The sequence below is a fragment of the Notolepis coatsorum genome (assembly GCF_963971535.1).
Source record: "Notolepis coatsorum genome assembly, chromosome: 1".
Taxonomy (NCBI): domain Eukaryota; kingdom Metazoa; phylum Chordata; class Actinopteri; order Aulopiformes; family Paralepididae; genus Notolepis; species Notolepis coatsorum.
In genome coordinates this window covers 126,003,784-126,026,600 of record NC_140165.1, presented here as the reverse complement: position 1 = coordinate 126,026,600, position 22,817 = coordinate 126,003,784, and the positions used below count along the sequence as shown (strand labels likewise).

At 45.6% G+C, this 22,817-nt stretch overlaps 1 protein-coding gene across 1 annotated transcript in view; it reads left to right on the top strand.

Annotated features, from left to right (window-relative positions):
* Positions 1-22,817, top strand: part of osmr (oncostatin M receptor) — a gene marked incomplete at both ends in the record, with an annotated part of 70,208 nt that overhangs the window by 15,312 nt on the left and 32,079 nt on the right. Inside the window, 3 exons of the mRNA XM_084307291.1 lie at positions 2,004-2,137; positions 2,318-2,459; positions 6,139-6,402. Of these exons, the coding sequence (XP_084163417.1) occupies positions 2,004-2,137; positions 2,318-2,459; positions 6,139-6,402 (540 nt within the window). The remainder of the gene's footprint in view (positions 1-2,003; positions 2,138-2,317; positions 2,460-6,138; positions 6,403-22,817) is intronic.

Below are 22,817 nucleotides of genomic sequence, written 5' to 3'. Positions count from 1 at the left end.
GTTATAAGTTAAAGTGGATACAAGTAATGAGACAGTGGCCTGTTCTCCTTTCTGTTCTCTATGTAACGAAGGTCCGTGAATATATCCCCAGTCACCAATCACCATGGACTTCATGTGTTGTGAAGTGACTGTGGCACGTAGCGGTACTGCAAGTAAACTCACTCCCCTTAAAAGGCATCCAGACCCATTACTTAGAAGTGAATTCACCTCTTGGTATAGTGGTCTGCGATGTCGCCCGCGGTGCGGGAGACCGGGGTTTGACTCCCACTCAGGGCATGTCAAATGAGACCGGTTTCATCTACACAGTGTTATATTTATAGATATATATATAACTAGATGGTGCAAGACTGAGTCTCCAGCGTTGTTCACCGGTGGCCATCTTGCCACAGGCTGCACGCCCACTCATAACATGAATGTCTGTGGTGCATGTACTATTGAAATAACCATAGCTTGCAAAATGTTCAACCGATTTACAAACGGTTTTGGTTTATTACAAACATTATTGACGTGGCTATGATTCAGGATACTTGGACATGTTGAAATAATTTTCAAATGAAAGACCATTATGTATGCAGTATGATAACTACATCTCTGGAGTGGGTTATGAGAATTAGACCATGCCTAGGGGGGTCTAACGACCACCCCTAGGCAAGGTCTAATTCTCATAACCCACAACTGCACATGGTGTAATGGCTTTTATACAATGGCCGATGTCATCCAACCTTATTGCTATACAATAAACACATTAATTGAAGATTTATTGACAAAACCATCCGCCGAAAAAGTAGTTCCCAAAAAAAAAAAGAGAAGTTGCCTCCATGTGGAAGCAGCTCGGAAGTGCATCCAACTGTTCTCAGTAAGACATCCAACAAACTAACACATCCAACTGTCTCTCAACTAAGACATCCAACAAACTAACACATCCAACTGTCTTTCAACTAAGACATCCAACAAACTAACACATCCAACTGTCTTTCAACTAAGACATCCAACAAACTAACACATCCAACCATTTGTTTTTACCTACTTTCTATAGAACTTCATTCTTATGCTTCTATAGAAAGTAGGTAAAAACAAAAATAAGTTTTCTTTGCCCTATAGAAGGGATTTTTTATTTAATTTTTGAAACCTACTTTCTATAGAAGCAGCTGGGAGGTGCGCTGTTTTAGTGGGCGTGGATTATTGAATTGATTGATTGATTGATTGCTAATTATATTACTGTCCGCCTTGTTTCCAACTGGTTAAGCTTGGCGACTCTTTCGAAGTCGCTCTCTTTCGAAGTTGGTTAAGGTTAGAGTTTGGAATCAGGGCTGGTGGTCTATCGCCCCTGCTCTAAAGACAAACTCTATCAAACTCTATGAATCAATCAATTCAATAATCCACGCTCACTTAAAACAGCGCACCTCCCAGCTGCTTCTATAGAAAGTAGGTTAAAAAAAATCAATCAATAAATCAATTCACGTGATTTTTATTTTGTTCCAAAATGACTCATGACCCACTAATTACATAATCCAACATTGTGTAAGAAACTAACACATTCACCGTGACAGAATCGTTTTTCATTTAGTCTTTATGACCCTATCAACATATCCTTTCGTAACATTTACTGTCCGCCATCTTGCTTTCACGTCTAAAAACGTGCACGGCGGATTGATAGTGATTCGGTTGTGGGCGGGTCCTGGGACCAAGAGTGTGGGGTTATGACAAATACCCACGTGTAACTTGACTGTTTCAGCCAATCAGAATCCAGAGATTTGCATGCCATTGTATAAAACAAACCAAACCGTTTGAAAATCGGTTGAAAATTTAGCAAGCTATGGTTATTCCAATAGTACATGCACCATAGACATTCATGTTATGAGTGGGCTTGCTGCCTGTGGCAAGATGGCCGCCATGTGGCAACGTCAGTCTCCATTGGCCAGCAGCGCGGGTTGAGTGAGTCATCTAGCCTTTATAAATGTCTATGTGTGAGAGCCTCTCACGTTTGTGTGTGTTGTATGCAGTGATTCCTGCTCTAGCGAGGCCCAAATTAAATCCAGGGGTGATGGATACCAATGTGTCCTGGGTCATACCGGGCAACCTGTCTGGCCTTGAGCTTCTCTGCCAGGTCGAAACAAATCCAGGGGGTACGACCGCGGTAAGAACGTTTACAGTACCTACCGTGCAGCAGCGTGTTATCAGAACAATAATATAACACGGACGTTAACTAAATGACAATGGATTGCATGCGGGTGTGAAGAGATCGCCGTGGAGGAGGTTAACCTCGTGAAAATGTATTTCCCTGGTATGTCTTGACAGTCATGCGTGTTCGTAACAGGTGACCTGTAGGGGCGCCAGTGGACGATGTGAAGTCAGGCTTGAGCATCTGGTTCCGAACACCCGCTATGCCCTCAGAGTGCGCTGTGCCGTCAGGGGCAAGCTCTGGGGAACCTGGACACAAACCAGCCACTTCACTACCAGTGAGCCCAACAAGTTATATTATATATACAGCATAAAATATATATATATATACAGAATCAAATATATATACAGCCATACTCAACCTCATGTCCTGCCAAAAATTAGATGAGGATAAAAATACTAGTGCATATTTAAAGGAACACGTCAAAGAAAATGTCATCACCTCAAAAGCCCTGTTGCTTTTTGAAAAACGGGCCTTTTGAGGTGATGAAATCACTGCGCCCCGCCCAGGCAGCAGTAGTTTGGCAAAAAAAATGTCTGAGTGTATATCTGCTTAGAAAACAAAAATGTCGAATTTTTTATTTTTATTTTTTCACATGGTAAATACACAGGTCACAACATGTTTACAGGAACGTTTTGGAGTTGTATTTGGAGTGTATTTCGTGACTGTTGGGAACTAGGCTACACTGGCACACCTACTTGCAATGAATGATGCTAAGCTAGGCTAATGGTGCGGCTGTTCCCTAAGCCTAATGCATGCACAGAGAAGAAAAGGGTATCTGCTTGTCTAACTCCAGGGTGGATGTCAAATAAGCAAATTTCCCAAAAAGTTGCCGTGTTCCTTTAAGCAATTATCCCAAATGAATAGGGTGTATAGATATCACACATAGGCCTACTACTATACAGAGCATACTGTCTTACTAGAATTATTAAAAGAAGAGGATGGGAAGGAACACAGCCCCAGCTGTTAGCACAGGTTCAGCACTAGGAAACAACTCTTACCTCTTACAACACCATTGTCTCCAAGTGGAAAAGTAAAAAAGAATATGTGTAGACACCGACACGTCCTCGTCTTGTAACTCCTAGCTACCTCGCAGGAAGCGGCGACTGAATCTGCAGTTTGTCAGCGTTGCTTTTGGGATTTAACCCTGCGCTCTCCTTAGATCCATTAGTGAGTTTGGACATGTGGAGGAGGGTGACAAAGCTGCCGCAGCCACACAACCGCCGTAACGTCACCCTGTTATGGACTCTGGTGAGATCTGAAATCTTCTCTCTACTTTCATTACGTTAAATGAAATGCAATAGATCAGAACACACACCACATTACCGCTATATCCTTACCCCTCAACATTTGTATACCACTATATCTGTACTCTCTACATGTGTATTTATACCACTATATATTTACTCTCTACATGTGTATGAATACCACTATATATTTACTCTCTACATGTGTATGACTACGCTATATCTGTACTCTCTACATGTGTATGAATACCGCTATATCTGTACTTTCTACATGTGTATGAATACCACTATATATTTACTCTCTACATGTGTATGACTACGCTATATCTGTACTCTCTACATGTGTATGAATACCGCTATATCTGTACTTTCTACATGTGTATGAATACCGCTATATCTGTACTCTCTACATGTGTATTTATACCACTATATATTTACTCTCTACATGTGTATTTATACCACTATATGTACCCCTCTACATGTGTATGAATACCACTATATGTACCCCTCTACATGTGTATTTATACCACTATATGTACCCCTCTACATGTGTATGAATACCACTATATGTACCCCTCTACATGTGTATTTATACCACTATATGTACCCCTCTACATGTGTATGAATACCACTATATGTACCCCTCTACATGTGTATTTATACCACTATATGTACCCCTCTACATGTGTATGAATACTGCTACATCTGTATCCCCCTAGATGTGTATGTACATGGTAAATGGGCTGCATTTATATAGCGCTTTTATCCATAGTGCTTTACACTTATGCCTCACATTCACCCATTCACTCACACGTTCACACCAAGGCGACCATGCGAGGTGCCAACCTGCTCATCACTCACACGTTCACACACCAAGGTGCCATGCAAGGTGCCAACCTGCTCATCACTCACACGTTCACACACCAAGGTGCCATGCAAGGTGCCAACCTGCTCACCGGGGAGCAGTTAGGGGTTAAGTGTCTTTGCTCAAGGACACTTCGACATGCCACCAGGAGGAGCCGGAATCTAACCGGGAACCTTCCGATTACCAAACGACCGCTCTACCTCCTGTACTAATGTACTAATACTACTCTGTCAGTACTGCCCTACAAAGGCAAACTATAGTAACTGGAGTTCTGTTTCGTAATGGATCTCGCTCGGCGTCACTACTGCCCTATACCTCGCTCGTGCACGCGCACTGAATAAAAAATTCCACAATGTACCTTTACATCCCAACATTCGTCTGACCACACCCCTATCAGCTTACCTTCATAAGCAGGTGTGTGGCCACCTACTCGCCTCCTTCTTCGCTTTCACCACAAGGAAGTGCCTTCGGTAGATCCCCACTTGACGCGGTTGCTAGTTGAAGAAAGTTGAGACGAGTTTACATTGTGCTTATTTTTTTCTTCTCTCATAAATATTCAAGAGAAAAATCTAAGTCATAATGTCTACTTCGGAGAGTCGTAGAACCACTCTTCACCAGCGGTTCTCCATTCCCGCCTCCGTCGTGCGTTCTGGTGCGGGGCTGTTGCCGCGTTCGTGGTCGGCAGCCACGCCCGGTAGGCATCCGATGGGTAGTTTGCCTCTCCGAGGAGCCGGTGCACCGGTGCCGTCGCCTCTGCGATGGCCTGGTCCTGGCTCTGGTTCCTCTGTTTCCGGGGAATCGTCCGTTGTTGAACGGCCGGTTCCTTTGGTTCTGGAGGATTTGAGACGTAAACTTTTTGCGTCTGCTCGTTCTCGTCGCAAGATGGTGTCCTGCAAACGCGAACAGCCTGGGTTTGGGGAATTGCTGGAGACCAGCGAGGATGCGTCGGTCTCTATCTGCCCAATGGAAACAGAGGATTGCATGGTAGAGGCGGACGGGTTCTTGTTTGAAGGCCCAGTAGAGACGAGTATCCCACCCGTCCAGGTAACACTGGAGGGGGGTGAAATGTCTCCTTGGGGCGCCTTGTTCGAGGATGTCGGGGAAACCCCTCGGCCTCATCGGCAGGATGCCCTGCTATCAGCCACATCAGACTGTGGCTCCTTTACCAGTCGAAGCCTGCTGCATGTGAGGGATGCGGGTTCGGTGGAGGAAAGTCTGCAGGGGGAACTGCGGGCTTTGTTCCCCGAGCTTATGGCAGTGGCGGCCGCTGCAAACGGCGTGCCGCTGCCGCAGCCACTGCCTGCTCCTGTCCCCGATGATCTAATAGGTCATCTCTGGCAGTGTCGCCCGGTGAGAGGGGTGGACGTTGTCTACCCATTTTTCCCCTCAATGGGGGCCTATGTTCGTCGGGGCCAGGTGATGTTTGCCATTATGTTTGCAACCTTGGTGACAAAGAATTGAAGAAAGCGGTTACAGTCCTCATTTGACAGCACTGGTGTAGGGGGTGGGGGGGGGGGCTGACAAGTGTGTTAATGGTTTTAAATAATACTCTGGGATTGTGCTTGTTGGATGAGATTTACGTCAGACGCCGCTGCAGCCCTTGATCTCACCTTGTGGTGAAAGCTTGGGAAGGAGGCGAGTAGGTGGCCACACACCTGCTTATGAAGGTAAGCTGATAGGGGTGTGGTCAGACGAATGTTGGGATGTAAAGGTACATTGTGGAATTTTTTATTCAGTGCGTGTGCACGAGCGAGGTATAGTGCAGTAGTGACGCCGAGCGTCACCATTACTCACAGAACTTGGTTATAGTTATAACCTATCGTTACTGCTTTTTGCCTTCGTAGGGCAGCGTGGCCAGACATTTTCCAAATTACTGTCCTTCATGTGTTTCCAGACCATGCCTGGCTCAGCGGGTATGGATGGGATCCAGAGCTACATCATAGAGTGGTCCCAGGGAGGCGTGAAGTGGAACGAGAGGACAGACGGTGGGGAAACCAAGGCAGAGATATCCATTGGTCCAGAGCAGTGTGACATCACTGTCCAGGCTGTCATCCGAGCCGGCTCCTCCATCCCATCTCACATGAGCATTGCACCAGTAGAAGACAAAAGTGAGTAACCTGGTAGGAATGCAACAGTTAACAGGCTTCAATATTAGTCTTAATTAAAAACATATTCTTTTTTGTTTTCGGTATTCCACTCTGCCTTGAATCACTACTATACAAAACAGGGTGATGTCATCTTACTAGTATCTACTGTAGGTTTCCATCTTGATGAATAATTGCCTTTTAAACTCCATAATATTGGCAAAAAAAACTAAACTTAAATTGGGTTTTTACTTTAGAAACAGGGCTTGTTTTAGTTTTCAAGCAAAAGAAACAAAGACAAAAAGTAAAGAAATTTAACCTATATTGGATTATGGTGATATTTTATATATGAATGCCCCAGAACAGCTCATCCATCCACACATAATAATAATATTAATAATCATAACAATATATACAAGATACTTTACAAGATACTTTAATGCCACACAACGATGGTTGGTGGTAATTGTTTGCGGTACAGTTTGTTAAGCACTGGGACATCAACATGAAACATCAGACATCAAACGCCCCCCTCCCACCTCCCAATCCCCACAATAAATACATATATACATAAATACATACAGGACAGTCACATGTAACAGTCGGTCAGTGACGGATGCTTGCCCATCTGTGCAAAGGGGGGCGGGCCAGGGTGTTTAGTGTTCGGACTGCTGTGGTGAAAAAACGTTGTTTGTGAAGCGTGTGTGTCTGGTTAAAATGGACCTGTAGCGACCTGAGGGCATGCGCTGGAATAAATGGTAAATGGCTGCTAATGTATCTTCTCAATGATTCTATGTATAGCTATCTAATCGTTTTCAGTTGTATAGTGGGATAGCTGCTTACTCTGCTGTTGTATCACGTTATAATAAAGAGTTAATTCAAATGATTGGTCCTTTGGAAATCACGTGGAGGCGGAGACAGCGCTGCGGGTGAAAACGGTCTGACCGTTGCTTTATTGGAATATCCAACAGCTTAATCAATCAGGTTTACAGCATCAATTATCTCTATTTCTAATCAGCTCGTCTCGAAGGTTTCTTCTCGGCTCTGTTCTCGAACTCTGGTGGGGTGGATTCTCTGTCTCTGCTTTTCCGTTCTCTCTGCGTGTCTCTCTGCGTCTCGGTGTCTCCGTGTCTCTCTCTCCCCTCCATCATTCAACCTGCAGGTTTTATAGAGAAGAGAGAATCCCCCCCCCCCTTTCGCCATCCAGTGCCGTCACCCCAGAGAGCCTGCTTTTCTATTGGCTAGAAGGTCTCCCCTCTAAGTGACAGTCATATGGGTCTTGCGAAACAGCGTTACAAGGTGACCTTACAGAGGGGATATGAACTAGTTTCCTTTTAGAATGATTTACCCAAGTGTCCCTGAATGCGACCCTCATACAGATGGAAATATAGTACCCACTCAACCTAACAGTGGGTATCCCAGAATGGCCTGTTTGGTCTGCTTAGCTAAAGTAAACAGAACTCGGGTGCTGGCCTTCAGGCCTGACTTAAAGTTAAGTATTGGGCCCTCCATCCCACTTTGTTGTGTGGGGAAAGAGGTTTCATCCTGTGGTCTCAGTACATCTGTATGAAACGATCACCCTTCCTTTGAACTGTGGGACTGTGTAGTCATAAAATCTCTTCTAAACCTTACACAAACACGTTTTTCTGCTGGTCTCAGCTTATTTGAAGGCTATCCACATTTGTCCTTCCCTGACCTGTATTCAGTGTTTCCCCTCCGTACATCTCAAGGTAGCTTTTGGCCCTCTGTCACCATTTAGACTGAGGCCAGTTAACAGCCTTCTTGTTGACTCAAATGTATGGTTAACCTAACAGGCGATTTGGCATGGCTGTGAGTCTCTATTTTTCTAAGAGAAAATAACCTAGTTCTTTGCTATTTCATATATGTGCATAATTTCTATTGTTTAATTTACAGGTTTTATTTAGATAAATATACGACAATCCACCCTTAGTGGGTTTCATAACCCACTATATAGCACCAATATGTTCTAAATTAAACATGTTAAACCATAATTATCATTTTTGCTAATATTTTCAAAAAATTCAAAAAATCCAAAATTTACACAAATCGAACTACCAAACCCATTTCCGTCTGTACAGTTACAAAATCATCATTCACTCTTTCCGTTGGCTTCTTCCCCAGTCACACACAATATCAGTTATTACTATGACTTTAGACTAAGAAAGCTGTTCCTGTTTTTACAAGGAAACACTCTTTCAATAACAGCTTTTTTGTTTAGACTATTTTATCCATGTTTACTTAGCTTCAATGTGTCTGTTTTGTGTAATTGACTCTGCAAGAAAAGATTAATACATCCTACCCAAAAGATTAACACTCTAAACATCGAGGGAGATTCAAACAAGCAAACATAAATCATCTCTTCTCCTTGAAAAGACCACTGAGGCCTCAATTATTCTTCGCTTTCATCCCTGTCAGTTATCCCTGTTTAAACCTCCTGAGGTCTTTACGGCTACCTCGTTTTGACTGTTTTCTTCTTGTTGTATTTTGTGCTAACCACAGCCTCTTCTTTGTTGTATGCAGTTTTTGGTACTGCTCCGATTTTCCACAGAAGGAAACGATTTTCCCTCTGTCCTTTTTTGCATTTTGGATTGTTATTTACAAACACACAATGGATTGGAAGGTCTCATTTCAAGTTCAAGTTCAAGTTCTTTAATAGTTGTCATACAGAAGTACAGAATACTTTCATACAAAATGCTTCTTACTGTTACGCTCCAGAGACTGTGCTAGACAAGATAGTATCAAATAACATAATAACATAATATAGCATGAATTTAGAAGAAGAAAATGAGGTCACAGTGTTCGGTATAGACATATGTACAATGTTCTGAGTTACCATATAATATACAATACACAATACTATGCAGTGTACTAATGTACAGTACTATCTAGTGCAAAGCAGAAATGGGATGAGGTACAATTTTAGGTACAATTTACAGTAAGGTGTACGAGTTGTAGTGCAATCCTTCATCCATAAATATAAAGTGTGGGGAGTGGGTGCTACAGTGTGTTTGTTTAAAGTGGGTGTGTGCTATAAAGTGTGTGGAGTGGGTGCTACAGTGTGTTTGTTTAAAGTGAGTGTGTGCGTGTGGATGTGTGTGCTATGTGCGTTTGGTGGTTGTTGTTGTGTAGTGTTCATTCATTGTTCGTTTAGCAGCCTGATGGCCTGGGGATAGAAGCTACTTCTGAGTCTTTCTGTGCTCGCCTTGAGACTCCGGTATCGCTTGCCTGACCGCAGCAGTTCAAAGAGGCAGTTGTTCGGGTGACTGGAGTCTTTAATGATTCTCTTAGCCTTGCCCTTGCAACGCTTGTAGTAAATGTTCTGGAGGGTGGGGAGCCCCCCTCCAATTGTGCGTTCGGCTGAACGTGTCACTCTTTGTAGTCTGCTTCGGTCTTTTGCAGTGCTATTCCCAAACCAGGAGGTGATGTTGCCGGTCAAGATGCTCTCTATTGTACATGAGTAGAAGTTCTTAAGGATCTTCTGGCTGACTTGGAACTTCCTTAGGCGCCTGAGGAAGTAGAGGCGTTGTCGTGCCTTCTTCACCACACTGTTAATGTGTGTGGTCCATGTCAAGTCCTCGGATATGTAGGCTCCGAGGTACTTGAAGCTGTTGACTCTCTCAACCGGTGCCCCGTCGATGCTGAGGGGGCTGTAGTCCTTGACCCCCGACCTCCTGAAGTCCACAATCATCTCCTTTGTTTTGCTGACGTTCAGGGAGAGGCTGTTTTCCTGGCACCATCCCGCCAGGACCTTGACCTCTTCCAGGTAGGCCCTCTCGTCGTTGGCAGAGATCAGGCCCACCACCACTGTGTCGTCAGCAAATTTGACGATTGTATTGCTACTCCGCTGAGCCACACAGTCGTGTGTGTACAGGGAGTAGAGGAGGGGACTCAGAACACAGCCCTGGGGGGCCCCTATGTTGAGGGTGATGGATGAGGAGGTGCAGTTGCCTGCTCTCACCACCTGGGGTCTGCCAGTCAGGAAGTCCAAGACCCACTGGCAGAGGTCATAGCCCAAGCCCAGGTCCCTGAGCTTGGCTATGAGTATGGAGGGGACTATGGTATTGAATGCCGAGCTGTAGTCGATGAATAGCATTCTCACATAGTTCCCCTGCCTCTTGTCCAGGTGTGATGCTGCTGTGTGCAGCACATGGGATATGGCGTCCTCCGTGGACCTGTTGGGGCGGTATGCAAATTGCAGGGGGTCCATGTTGATGGGGAGGGAGGAGCAGATGTAGCCCTTTACTAGCTTCTCAAAGCACTTCATGGCTATGGAGGTGAGAGCTACAGGGCGGTAGTCGTTGAGGCAAGCAGGCTTGGATTTTTTGGGTACAGGGATAATAGTGGACTTCTTCAGGCAGGTGGGGATGACAGCCTGTTCTAAGGACAGGTTAAATATGTCAGTGAATACTGGGGCCAGTTGGTCGGCACAGACTTTTAGGACGCGGCCGGGGATGCCGTCCGGACCTGCTGCCTTCCTGATATTCACTTTTTTAAAGGTCCGCCTCACCTCATGCTCTGTTACCCTGAACACTGCGCCTCCATCAGCAGCCGACCCCCCCCCCCCCATTGCCGAGGCTTGTGAGCTGGTGTTGTTATTACCAGCATCAAACCTCGCATAGAAGGTATTGAGGTCGTTTGCTAAGGAGATGTCACTGTTCAGTTTGAGGGAGGCGCCTTTGTAGTCTGTCATCGTTTTGAGCCCCTGCCACATAGCTCTAGAGTCAGCTTGTTCAAACTGGAGTTCAATTTTATCCCTGTAGCGCCGTTTGGCCTCTGACACTGTCCTCCTTACGTTGTGTCGCGCCACCTTGTGGTCATTCATGTTGCCTGCCACTAGGCCGTCATTGTATGCTTTGGTGCGCTCTCTCAGAGCTTCACGGACGGATTTGTCTACCCAGGGTTTTTGATTTGGGTAAACTTTCATTTTGGTAGTGGGGATTGTTTCTTTCACCCTAGTACAAACATAGTCCAGCACTGTCTCCGTGTAGGCATTAATGTTATCTGTGTCGCGGAACACAATCCAGTCTGTGTGGTGAAACACTGACCGGATCGTCTCTTCTGACGTCAGATCCCATTTCTGCACCTCTCGCGAGACTACGGGAGTACTTTTAATTCTCTGTTTGTACTTTGGTGAAAGAAAAATTGACGCGTGATCTGATTTACCAAAGCCACTATCAGAATGAGCCTTGTAGCCACCTTTAAATTGCGTGTAACAGTGATCTAGGATGTTACCGCCTCTGGTGTTGCAAGTCACATGCTGATAGAAGTCAGGCAATACCTTTCTCAGATTGGCGCTATTGAAATCTCCCAGTACTAAAATGGCGGCGTTAACGTTAGCCACTTGTATTCTATTTACCTCGTCGTGTAGTCTGGAGAGCGCAACCTTGTTGCTGGCTTGCGGTGGAATATACACTCCGATCAGGACGATCGCCGTTAACTCCCTCGGGAGGAAGAAAGGACGACACTTGATGGTTATATATTCCAGTTCTGGGGAGCAGTGGTTGGATAATTCCTTCACGTTCGTTGGATCACTCCAATTTTTGTTAAACATGAAGGCAATACCTCCTCCACGTTGTTTACCGGACTCTGATGACCGATCCTTGCGATGGATAAAGAAGTGATCCGCTGGTTGAATTGCGTGATCTGGAACCTCCGGTGTGAGCCATGTTTCGGTGAAGCAAAGGACATTGCAGTCCCTAACGTCTCTTTGATATTGAATCCTTGCTCGGATGTCATCCAGTTTATTGTCTATTGATTGTACATTGGCTAGCAATATACTGGGCAGTGGTGTACGGTGGCGTCTGGATCTCAGCCTGTTACGGATCCCAGCCCTCTTTCCTCGTCGTCTTTTCCTGGGCTCTGGGAACAAAGGGTCTGGTCCTAATCTCCGGAGAATTTCTTCAGGCCATTGATGCGGTTCGGAAAGCTGATCCAGCGAGTAATCCAGTTGGTAAGTTTCCCGTAATCCAATGTCTATGAGTGACTGACGGTCATATACATTAAATGCACCAACAGTTGGTACGCACAAAACTCTAAAAACTATAAATATTAACAAAAGTAAACACAGTCTCGACGGAGCGAACAGAGAGGCAGCCGGTCGGAGCGGCGCCATCATCATCATCATTTTCGCACAGATACATTTTTACTGTTCTGTATTTGACAACACTCTTTTTCCAAATTCGTTATCTATATATTCCACAGCTTCAATTGTTAATATTCAATCAAATCACCTTTGTCTCATTCATTTTTGTGCTGTACTATCTTACTAGATCAAATATCTCAAGTTCAACACAATCACCACTCCACCCTTGAAAGTGGAATAACCATTTATTACACTATCAATACCTTGTTTCCAGACAGCCTCCTCGGTCCGGACAGCCAGCTCTAGACAAGGCCAACCACCAACAGAACCTATGTGCATGGTAACAAACCACAGTCCCTTTAAACACACATCCCACACACTCTGCCAGCCTTCAACAAGCCGGTGCAGAGTCTCTCATAAGCCAATTATCAATTTCACATGTCTGCATCCTACTCGAAAACTATTTGGCCAATGGCGACCAAAATCTACAGAGCTTACCTATAAACAGAGAAACACGTTCGCCCAACACTTACCAAACCCAAAAAAGAGACACAACTCCCCAGAATCTACTCCTGGACTCTCAATGAGCGGAAAACAAAACCATGAACCAGCTCCCGTCCACCCTTAGTTTCCAGCCCATTATATCAGACATTCCTACCAGTCCCGCTGTGTCCCCACCACCTGCTATCCCCAACCGGCGAGAGATCCCTCCCAGCCAGTCAGTTCCTAAAAAAAATAGAGTGTCAAACAAAAACAAAGAAAATTGCAAACAAACATAAACAAAAATTCGTGAGTGCCTACATGCAACACACCCATCAACAAAATTAAACTATCAGCTAGAGGCATAAATACCCCCGCATAATCACTAAGAAATAAAAATTAAAAATTAAAAAGAAATGAAGTAAAGACTTTTTTTTTTTTTTTTTTTTTAAGTCTCCTTGACCACCCTTGGATCAAGTATGTATAATCACTACTAAAATAGTCCTTTGTTATTAACTCTGTTTAATATTATGTCTAATATCAACTGTTTAACCCTTCTCTGACACCGTCTGGTTCAGAGTTCACATGACCACAAGAGCCATTGCGGTGACCATTTTTCTCTCTCTCTCCAATCTGTGCAGCCGGGCCAGGCTGTACAGGTGGGAGATACCAAAAATCGTCCACCATACCCTTCTCCCTTACGTTTTCCTCACTGCCACAGCAAGAGTTGATCAGACACACTGTAGCAAAAAGGAAAACCCATGATTGGTCTATTAATTAACTGTTAGTACGATTGGCTCATGCATCTGTCAGTCATTTCATCTCCCCCTGTTAGTTGCACATCCATCTTAGTCGCTTCCACTCATAATCTAATGTACCAACGCTTCTATATATTTTTTATTCTATTTTTATTCCAATCAGTCCTTTTTCCCATTTTAACTTATTAATGACTCTATTTTCCCGAGCACTATTAGCTTCGCTTGTGCATTCCTGCCTCGTTCTTATTCAACCTATGGCCTTTGCAGACACACCCTCTTTACACCCCTTCTGAAAATGTCCCAACTTTCCACATGTCCAGCAACTCTGTTTTCTGATGGACGCTTGCTTTCTATTGGACTCTTGCTGAGCCCGCCACCCTTTGCCACATGATCGAGCGAGATGGCCGATTTCTCCACATTTCCAGCACTCAGTTGATGCCGGCCATCCAAGCGGTCCCCCTCTTTGTCGTCCATTCCCTCCTTGGGGCTGCCAGTCCTGTTGTCTGGATGAGAGAGGGACATACCTGTTCTTCCCAGCCGCCGCACCTTGGGCCTTTTGTTGTTGGGAGGGGCCTGGAAACTCACCCCCCTTGCGGCTGTCATCATTCCCTCGCTGCTCCGCTCCCTGTTCAGGTAACAGGGCAAGTGACTTCTCTTGTTCACTGAGTCCTTGTTCTGCAGTACGAAACATGATTTCCAAAATTACATCACTCATGATCACAGTCTGTTTCGCCAGCTCTTGTTCTAGCACCTCCCTCTCGCGTGTGACTTGGTCAACCGCCAGCTGCTTCTCCACCAGTTTTCTACGGACTGTCTCATGTCTTTCGGACGCTTCCGTGAATGCTCTCTGTCTTTCTGGAGAGAGGTACGTCATCCTCTCTACCTCCTCCACCCTGGCCCTCGCTGGCTGGCTCCTCGTCACCGGCCCACACCTCTCATCCCGGCTTTGGTCTCGAGGGACGACTGGACATGGGAAACGGGTGGGCTGTAGAAACTGTTCATGTATAGTTCCATACCTGCTGTCGGTCTCTGTACCAGCCGTACGGCCAGAATAGACTTCGTGGGACTGCTGTAACAACGCCGCTCTTCTCAGTCTCTTTCTCTGTCCCTTGGTTAAACTGCAGTCGCCTGCAATGGACACCCCAGTGTGGCTCGGTTCTGGTTGGAGTAAAACCGTTGTCTCTGGTTCTCTCTCCTGTAAGACCTCCTGTATTGGAATCAAAGTCATTATTTCCAGTCCCTCTGTTATACTGGTCACCTGAGGAAATTCCATCACATCCCACTCAATCAGATTAACTTCAGATATCAATCTTTCTAAGGGAGTGTCTGCAAAGGTTGTCAGCCTATTGCTATTGTCGGCATTACTTCTTTTCATCGCTCTTCGTGCTCTCTTTTTCTGTTTTTTATTTTTGTTTCTCAATCTATAACAGCCTCCTTTTTTATACTTAAATACAAGGTTTTGTAAAGGCCTGAATCTCTTTGGCCATGGCTTCTTCACTTCTATTGTGATATTTCCAGTCATTGACATAGACAGATTGTCTACTTTTGCTATTGTTTTTGCTTCTAAACCTTCAGTTGTTTCTATCAATGTTCCACTAAGGTGAACTTCCTGTGTACCCGACATTCTCACCACTTCCAAACACACCTGCAATCACCGTTTGGAAGAACAAGTTTCTCTGTGTCCAAACCTATTTTTCGCTACTTGAGTTAAAATTCACCCACACTATCAGATTTATACCGGTGCAGACAGGGATTGACAATTTTCTTATCATTCATACTATACCAAGGCTCATATAGCCATTTCCCCAATTGGTATTGAAATCGTCAGAGCCCCAGTCCTCGCCGAGCCTGTGCAAAAAGAAAGCAAAAACATAACACTTAATACAGTGGCATTTCCCTTGTCATTTCCTCAATATTTATGCATTGGAAATGTCGGGAATTCCTATACTAATTCTTCTAGAGAGATTCGGTGTGATCTACTTGAATATAACGATACGGCTTTACTTGTTTTTGTCCGTTTGTCCAACCGGAAACTGGAGGTTCCAATCCTTTGTGTGTTCCTTTCACCTTTGGTTCTCTGGGGAACATAATCATTAAGTTCCACACAACCTATCAATTCTAACAAATGGTAAACTTGGTTAGCCATCTGTTCCAATTTCTTTTTGCCTTGTTGAAATTGTCATAATTTATACTTTAAATGACTGCTCCGCGTATTAACTATGTATAAATGTAATATTAACTTCCCTACTTGCTTTCTACTATGAAAATCAAAAACTATACTTCTTCCTACATTTCTCACCACATTTACATCTCACGCCTTCATCACATTCTTCATACAACACCATTCTACATTATTTTTCCACACATACCCCCTCACACCACCAAAAAAACCTTTTGGTGGCGTCACTGCTTCCAACCACTATCACGGGAAAAAATTTATCTTTAGCAACTTAGGTCACTAAACCCCTGACCCCTAAACCCCTCCACGTTATTAAATTCATGAACCCCAGTACTATACCCACCGCAACATTTCCCATGATCCCTGAATCCACAGAGACCCGTCATTTCACAGCCCAAAGCACCTTCCCTCAGTTTCGAACCTGAACGAAAACACCCCAAGCCCCCTTCCAAGGAATATCACAACTCGTCCAACCATCACCTGTACCGGCACCTATTTCACATACATAACAGCTACGTAGTTTAAAACAACCACCCAACCAATAACACACAACAAGACGCAAAGCCAACCCTGCCTTCAATGACCCCAACTGAAGGGGGAAACTAGGGGACTGGCACCTTCCCTAAAATGAAAAACAAAAAACACGCCACAACCGTCTCTAACCAAAACCAACCTAATGTAAAACCCATCCCCCTTATAACAAATGCCCAAACTCCTTGCCCCCAGCCCAAACACACACGCCACACTCAAGAGGGCCAGTATGGGGGTTGGAGGGACCCCAACTAGAAACAGTCCGTAACGTACCCACAATCCATTTGAAGGCAAGGCATCGAGGGGGGGCGCACGTGGAGAAATGAAGGGAGGGAGAGAAGGAGAGACACAGGGAGAAATACAAGGAGAGACAGAGGGGGGGAGAGACATACATACGGAAGAGGAGTTCCCAAACGACCATGAATATTACCTTATCCTTCCGTAAAGTAAACACTATTTTAATACAACCACTGCCTCAAGCCCACCATAAGGGCAACCTAACTCGAATACTCTAACTAACTGCATGTCATGTACGTCCTGATGAACCGAAAATGGGGGACCCTGATGTAAACAAGACGAAAGTCTTTCCCTGGTCTGCATCCCCCTAACAATCGTGTGTATTGAGCCGTACTGTATTGCACCCATTCTGACAAAGTTTTCAATCAACCAATCAATCAACAGAGTCCATCTGGGAGAGAGGGATAGACAGAGGGAAGGGGAGATACCGGGAGGGAGGGAGGGAGGGAGAGCGGGAGGAAGACAGGGAGGGAGAGAGGGAGGACAGATGGAGGGAGGGGGGCACAGACAGATGAAGGGAGGGGGGGAGCTATGACGGGAGGGGGGGGCACAGAGAGGGAAGGAGGGGGGGATGCTATGAAGGGAGATTTATTTATTACCTTCCTATTCCCAGAATCAACCAGCAGACTTCACCGTATAGCCTGGTCCAGTTAACCCACAGCTTAATACAACCAATGGTCTTTGCATGGAGTTCCTAAAAGCCACCACTATACCCCAAGGGACGGAGGGAGGGAGAAGGGAATGGGGGAGGGAGGGATGCAGGGAGAGAGGGAGGGAGGGAGGGAGAGGGGGAGAGAAGGAGGGAGGGAGGGAGAGGGGGAGAGAGGGAAAGAAAAAGAGAGACGGCGAGACGAAGGGAGGAGGGGGGGACGGGGGAGGGAGAAGGCAGGCCGAAACCCCACCTGTCCAAAAAGGCCTTCAACTGTCAGCCTCCTATCTTAACTTTATCGCCCTCGTTTTTTAAATCCTTCGTTTATTCTATGTTTCTAATTAACCAAGTTCTATTCCTCCCCTATAACTGTTTTAAACCTGTAGCGTAGCACTCTGGGATCCCATCGAACAAAAAGCGCATCACAAATCCAATCCATTATTATCACTATCATGTGTGGCTGCCGTTCTGGCGGACATCTGTGCTCTACTGAGTGCACCCTTCTAGTCCAGCGAGAGCGCTGACGCTCCGTATTTGAGCAGGGTTGCCGTCTGTCAACACAAGTTGGAACCCAGGAGGAAGCGATATAAGGAAACAAATTGCCAATAACTGTGAAGTTATCTTCGAACCCGTATCAGGAAATAAGCCTCCACACATCTGGTTAAATTAAATGCGAAACAAGACCTCATGTGCGTCTCATGTTACAAACTTGTCCTCGTGAGCAGAGCGCATCACAACTACACCTAAAGGTGCACTGCTTGCAAACATCAGAACGGACACGTGACTCATACGCACACAGGAATGGGAGAGAGGGAGGGAGGGAGAAAGGGAGGGAGAGAGGGTGGCAGGGAGGGAGGGAGAGAGGGACGGAGGGAGGGAAAGAGAGGAGAGGGAGGGAGGGAGGGAGGGAGGGAGGGAGGGAGGGAGGGAGGGAGAGGGAGGGAGGGAGGGAGGGAGGGAGAGAGGGAGGGAGGGAGGAGGGAATGAGTACTATATCTGCATGGGGGGGCACACACTATGGTATAGAGGGAGATGATATCTCATCTCTACAGTGGGGCGGGGGGGGGGGGCACACACCATAGAAGCTATGAAGGGAGAGACTATGAAAGAAAGGAAGTATTCCAGGGAAGGAGCTGTACCATAGGGAGCTCACACCATATAATAAATGGAAGGATGGAACGGAATGTGGTGCCCACTATGATAGTGCAGGATGGATGGAAGGGGGGAGGGGAAGGGGGCACACACTATGATAATGCAGGACGGCACCCATTATAATAGTGCAGGATGGCACCCATTATAATAGTGCAGGATGGCACCCATTATAATAGTGCAGGAGGGGGCACACCCCATAGGGAAGGCTACAGTGGGGAGGGGGGGCCCTGATGAAACTTCCAGTATCCTCTCATATACTGTACCATTTTAGGGGAAAAAAGGAGGGAGGGAGTGTAAATGGGAGGGAGGGATGGAGGAAGAAAAGGAGGTGAGGGAGGGAGAGAGAGAGAGGAGAGGAGAGGAGAGGAGAAGGAGGGAGGGAGAGAGAGAGAGAGAGAGAGACCTAGGGAGAGAGGGCCAAGCAACAGCAGAGGTGTATCCATTTCAAAGACAACACCGCCCCCTGCTGTCTCTATTCGCACATCAACCCCATTGCCCCACAGTACTCCCAACGTCCTGCAGAAGGCGCCCCCACCCTCCTAATAACAAGTGCGTCATCACGCAGCCACACCTCCCATGACGTCAGCCGACGTGCTCACACAACATGAACCCCAATTCCCAGAATTCCCTGTACCGAATCGTAGTCCGCCATTAAGAATGGCTTCCCGCGAGACGTCGCCACAGGCTTACGTCACGTTTACACACACAAGGTCCCGCTGTCAGCAAAAATAGCATCACGCGATATTCCCCGAGACTCCCAGCATGCAACATTGTTAGCACAGGTAGCTTTAGCATGTTAGCATAGTTAGCTTAGCATTTTTAGCATAGTTAGCTGTCCACTGCTAACACCATTAGCTTAATACTGTTAGCCCAATTAGCTTAGCTCAATGTTGCTATCGCTCGATTAGCCTAGCACGGCTAGTTAGCTTAGCCTAGCCCCTTACAATAGCGTTTCCTACACGACCCACTATCCTGTTGATTTGAGCGGCACAACACATCGCGACGTTTTGCACAACCCAGTCATACTCTATAACATAATTTTAACTTTATTAAGCATTCGTTTATAAATCCTACAGTAACATTCTCTAGTTTGTCCGGCCCCGGCCGGCTCCGTATTTTAAATCTAACGCTCCCGATCCAGCCCCGTATTTCAAATCTAACGCACCCCCTCTAGGCCCCCACCAAGCAGACGCTCCTAGTGACGTCATCAGTGGTGGCCGCGATCTGCCATTTATTCATCGAAGCAGAAGAAGAACCCTGCTTTCTTTGATCTTTACCACATTAAACCACGACCTCATTACCACTGATTCAAAAAATTTCAAAGAACGTGACACATCCTTTTGGTTCCATCTCACTCGCCATTCACTCAATTCATTCGATATCGCAACGCAGCGTCCATACGGTATGTACGACGTTCTCGCGGACAGTGTTATGGTGTCCCCGCGGCCGTTGTCCGTCCCTAGAGTTATCATAATGATAAAAAAAATACTGGCATCCACTTCATAAGTCATAACCTCTAGCAGACTCATTCACACACATTCTCTCTCATCCGCACAGTTACACTCATACTTCCATTCAGCAACATAATCATTCTTAGCACTGGTTAACCTTATACATCACGTAGCACCATTTGGTAGCCTTTCAGCCACCATGGATGAAGCTATAAGTTCCGTCATCTCAAACATTATTAGCCCCAAGCATTCCCCGTTAGCTTGCAACATAGCTTAGCATGTATTATCCCTGCTTTGTATAGCAGTAGCTTCCCGGGTATAAAACGGCTTCATTCCGTATACTGCAGCAATATAGTAATCCGCGACGTTTAGCGTTATGATGACGTACGTTTGATCATAGCTATGATACCATGCATGTGCCATCCTATTTCATCTAAACAACATATATACATTGTTACATACCAAAGTCCTTATATAATGCCCCATCGCTTCTAAGTGCAGTTTTTTAGTTCTAACATAAGCGCAGTTCTTTCCAACCCCCCAGTGCACAAGTGCTAATTTTTCCGAGGTTTAAGAGGACTACCTTACGCGCTCCAGATCTCTTGTTCCGTAAGAATTAAATGGATTCGTACGACGTCGATTTGTCTTTAGCAACGTACAAACCAGACGTCTCTAGTTATTGTCATTGCATTTGAACCTACGATTCTAAACAAGAGTCTCTGTCGCCTAACCTGGCGCAATCCTCCAGCCCCTCAGCAGTGCGCAACCTGAACTATATTATTGTCCAACCCGATCGCGCCAATTCCCTTCATTTCATTAGTGCCGATACGGCTGTGCGCTCAATCGTTTAACTCGATCGCGCCAATTCCCTTCATTTCATTAGTGCCGATACGGCTGTGCGCTCAATCGTTTAACTCGATCACGCCAATGCAACCATTCCCTACCCCTGTTCGAAATCTGCCCAAACAAACCCTGACAATACAGACACATCTTCAACTCACCGTTTGACCTCTGCTGGTTGTTGTTGCTCGAGGATGGTGTAGTCAGGCGTCGTTGCTCTGCTCTGAGAGTTTTTGAAGTTCTGTTGTGTCCTTGTCCTGGGTTCCGTTCGGATGTACAGACCCGCAGCAACCCCGGTTCGAATCCGGGTCACGGCACCAGATTAATGTATCTTCTCAATGATTCTATGTATAGCTATCTAATCGTTTTCAGTTGTATAGTGGGATAGCTGCTTACTCTGCTGTTGTATCACGTTATAATAAAGAGTTCATTCAAATGATTGGTCCTTTGGAAATCACGTGGAGGCGGAGACAGCGCTGCGGGTGAAAACGGTCTGACCGTTGCTTTATTGGAATATCCAACAGCTTAATCAATCAGGTTTACAGCATCAATTATCTCTATTTCTAATCAGCTCGTCTCGAAGGTTTCTTCTCGGCTCTGTTCTCGAACTCTGGTGGGGTGGATTCTCCGTCTCTGCTTTTCCGTTCTCTCTGCGTGTCTCTCTGCGTCTCCGTGTCTCCGTGTCTCTCTCTCCCCTCCATCATTCAACCTGCAGGTTTTATAGAGAAGAGAGAATCCCCCCCCCCTTTCGCCATCCAGTGCCGTCACCCCAGAGAGCCTGCTTTTCTATTGGCTAGAAGGTCTCCCCTCTAAGTGACAGTCATATGGGTCTTGCGAAACAGCGTTACAAGGTGACCTTACAGAGGGGATATGAACTAGTTTCCTTTTAGAATGATTTACCCAAGTGTCCCTGAATGCGACCCTCATACAGATGGAAATATAGTACCCACTCAACCTAACAGTGGGTATCCCAGAATGGCCTGTTTGGTCTGCTTAGCTAAAGTAAACAGAACTCGGGTGCTGGCCTTCAGGCCTGACTTAAAGTTAAGTATTGGGCCCTCCATCCCACTTTGTTGTGTGGGGAAAGAGGTTTCATCCTGTGGTCTCAGTACATCTGTATGAAACGATCACCCTTCCTTTGAACTGTGGGACTGTGTAGTCATAAAATCTCTTCTAAACCTTACACAAACACGTTTTTCTGCTGGTCTCAGCTTATTTGAAGGCTATCCACATTTGTCCTTCCCTGACCTGTATTCAGTGTTTCCCCTCCGTACATCTCAAAGTAGCTTTTGGCCCTCTGTCACCATTTAGACTGAGGCCAGTTAACAGCCTTCTTGTTGACTCAAATGTATGGTTAACCTAACAGGCGATTTGGCATGGCTGTGAGTCTCTATTTTTCTAAGAGAAAATAACCTAGTTCTTTGCTATTTCATATATGTGCATAATTTCTATTGTTTAATTTACAGGTTTTATTTAGATAAATATACGACACTGCTTTTTTATATAGCGCTTTTATCCAAAGAACTTTACAATTTGTTACTCACATTTTTACCCATTCACTCACACATTCACACACTGAGGGCGGAGGCAATCATGCAAGGTGCCAACCTGCTCATCGGGAGAAATTAGGGGTTAAGTGTCTTGCTCAAGGACACATCGACACGCTGCCCGGGAGGAGCGGGAATCGAACCGGGAACGGATTGCGAGACGACTGCTCTACCCCCCGAGCCACTGTCGCCCCTAGAATAAGTGGTGTGCTGGGTGGGAGGGATCGTTGACTATTTTACCAGAGCGGGTGACTGTGCGTGAGGTGTAGATGGAGTCAGCATCATTGTAACTGAGGGGTACAATTCCCTGACTGTATTGATAAGTATGGTATCATTAAACCACTACCGCTTTATGTACTTTAATTACTGGCCATACAGTATACGATATATGAATATGATGAACACTTCCCACAATTAAATCGGTTCCAGTCAAAGGTATTATTCAAGTATTT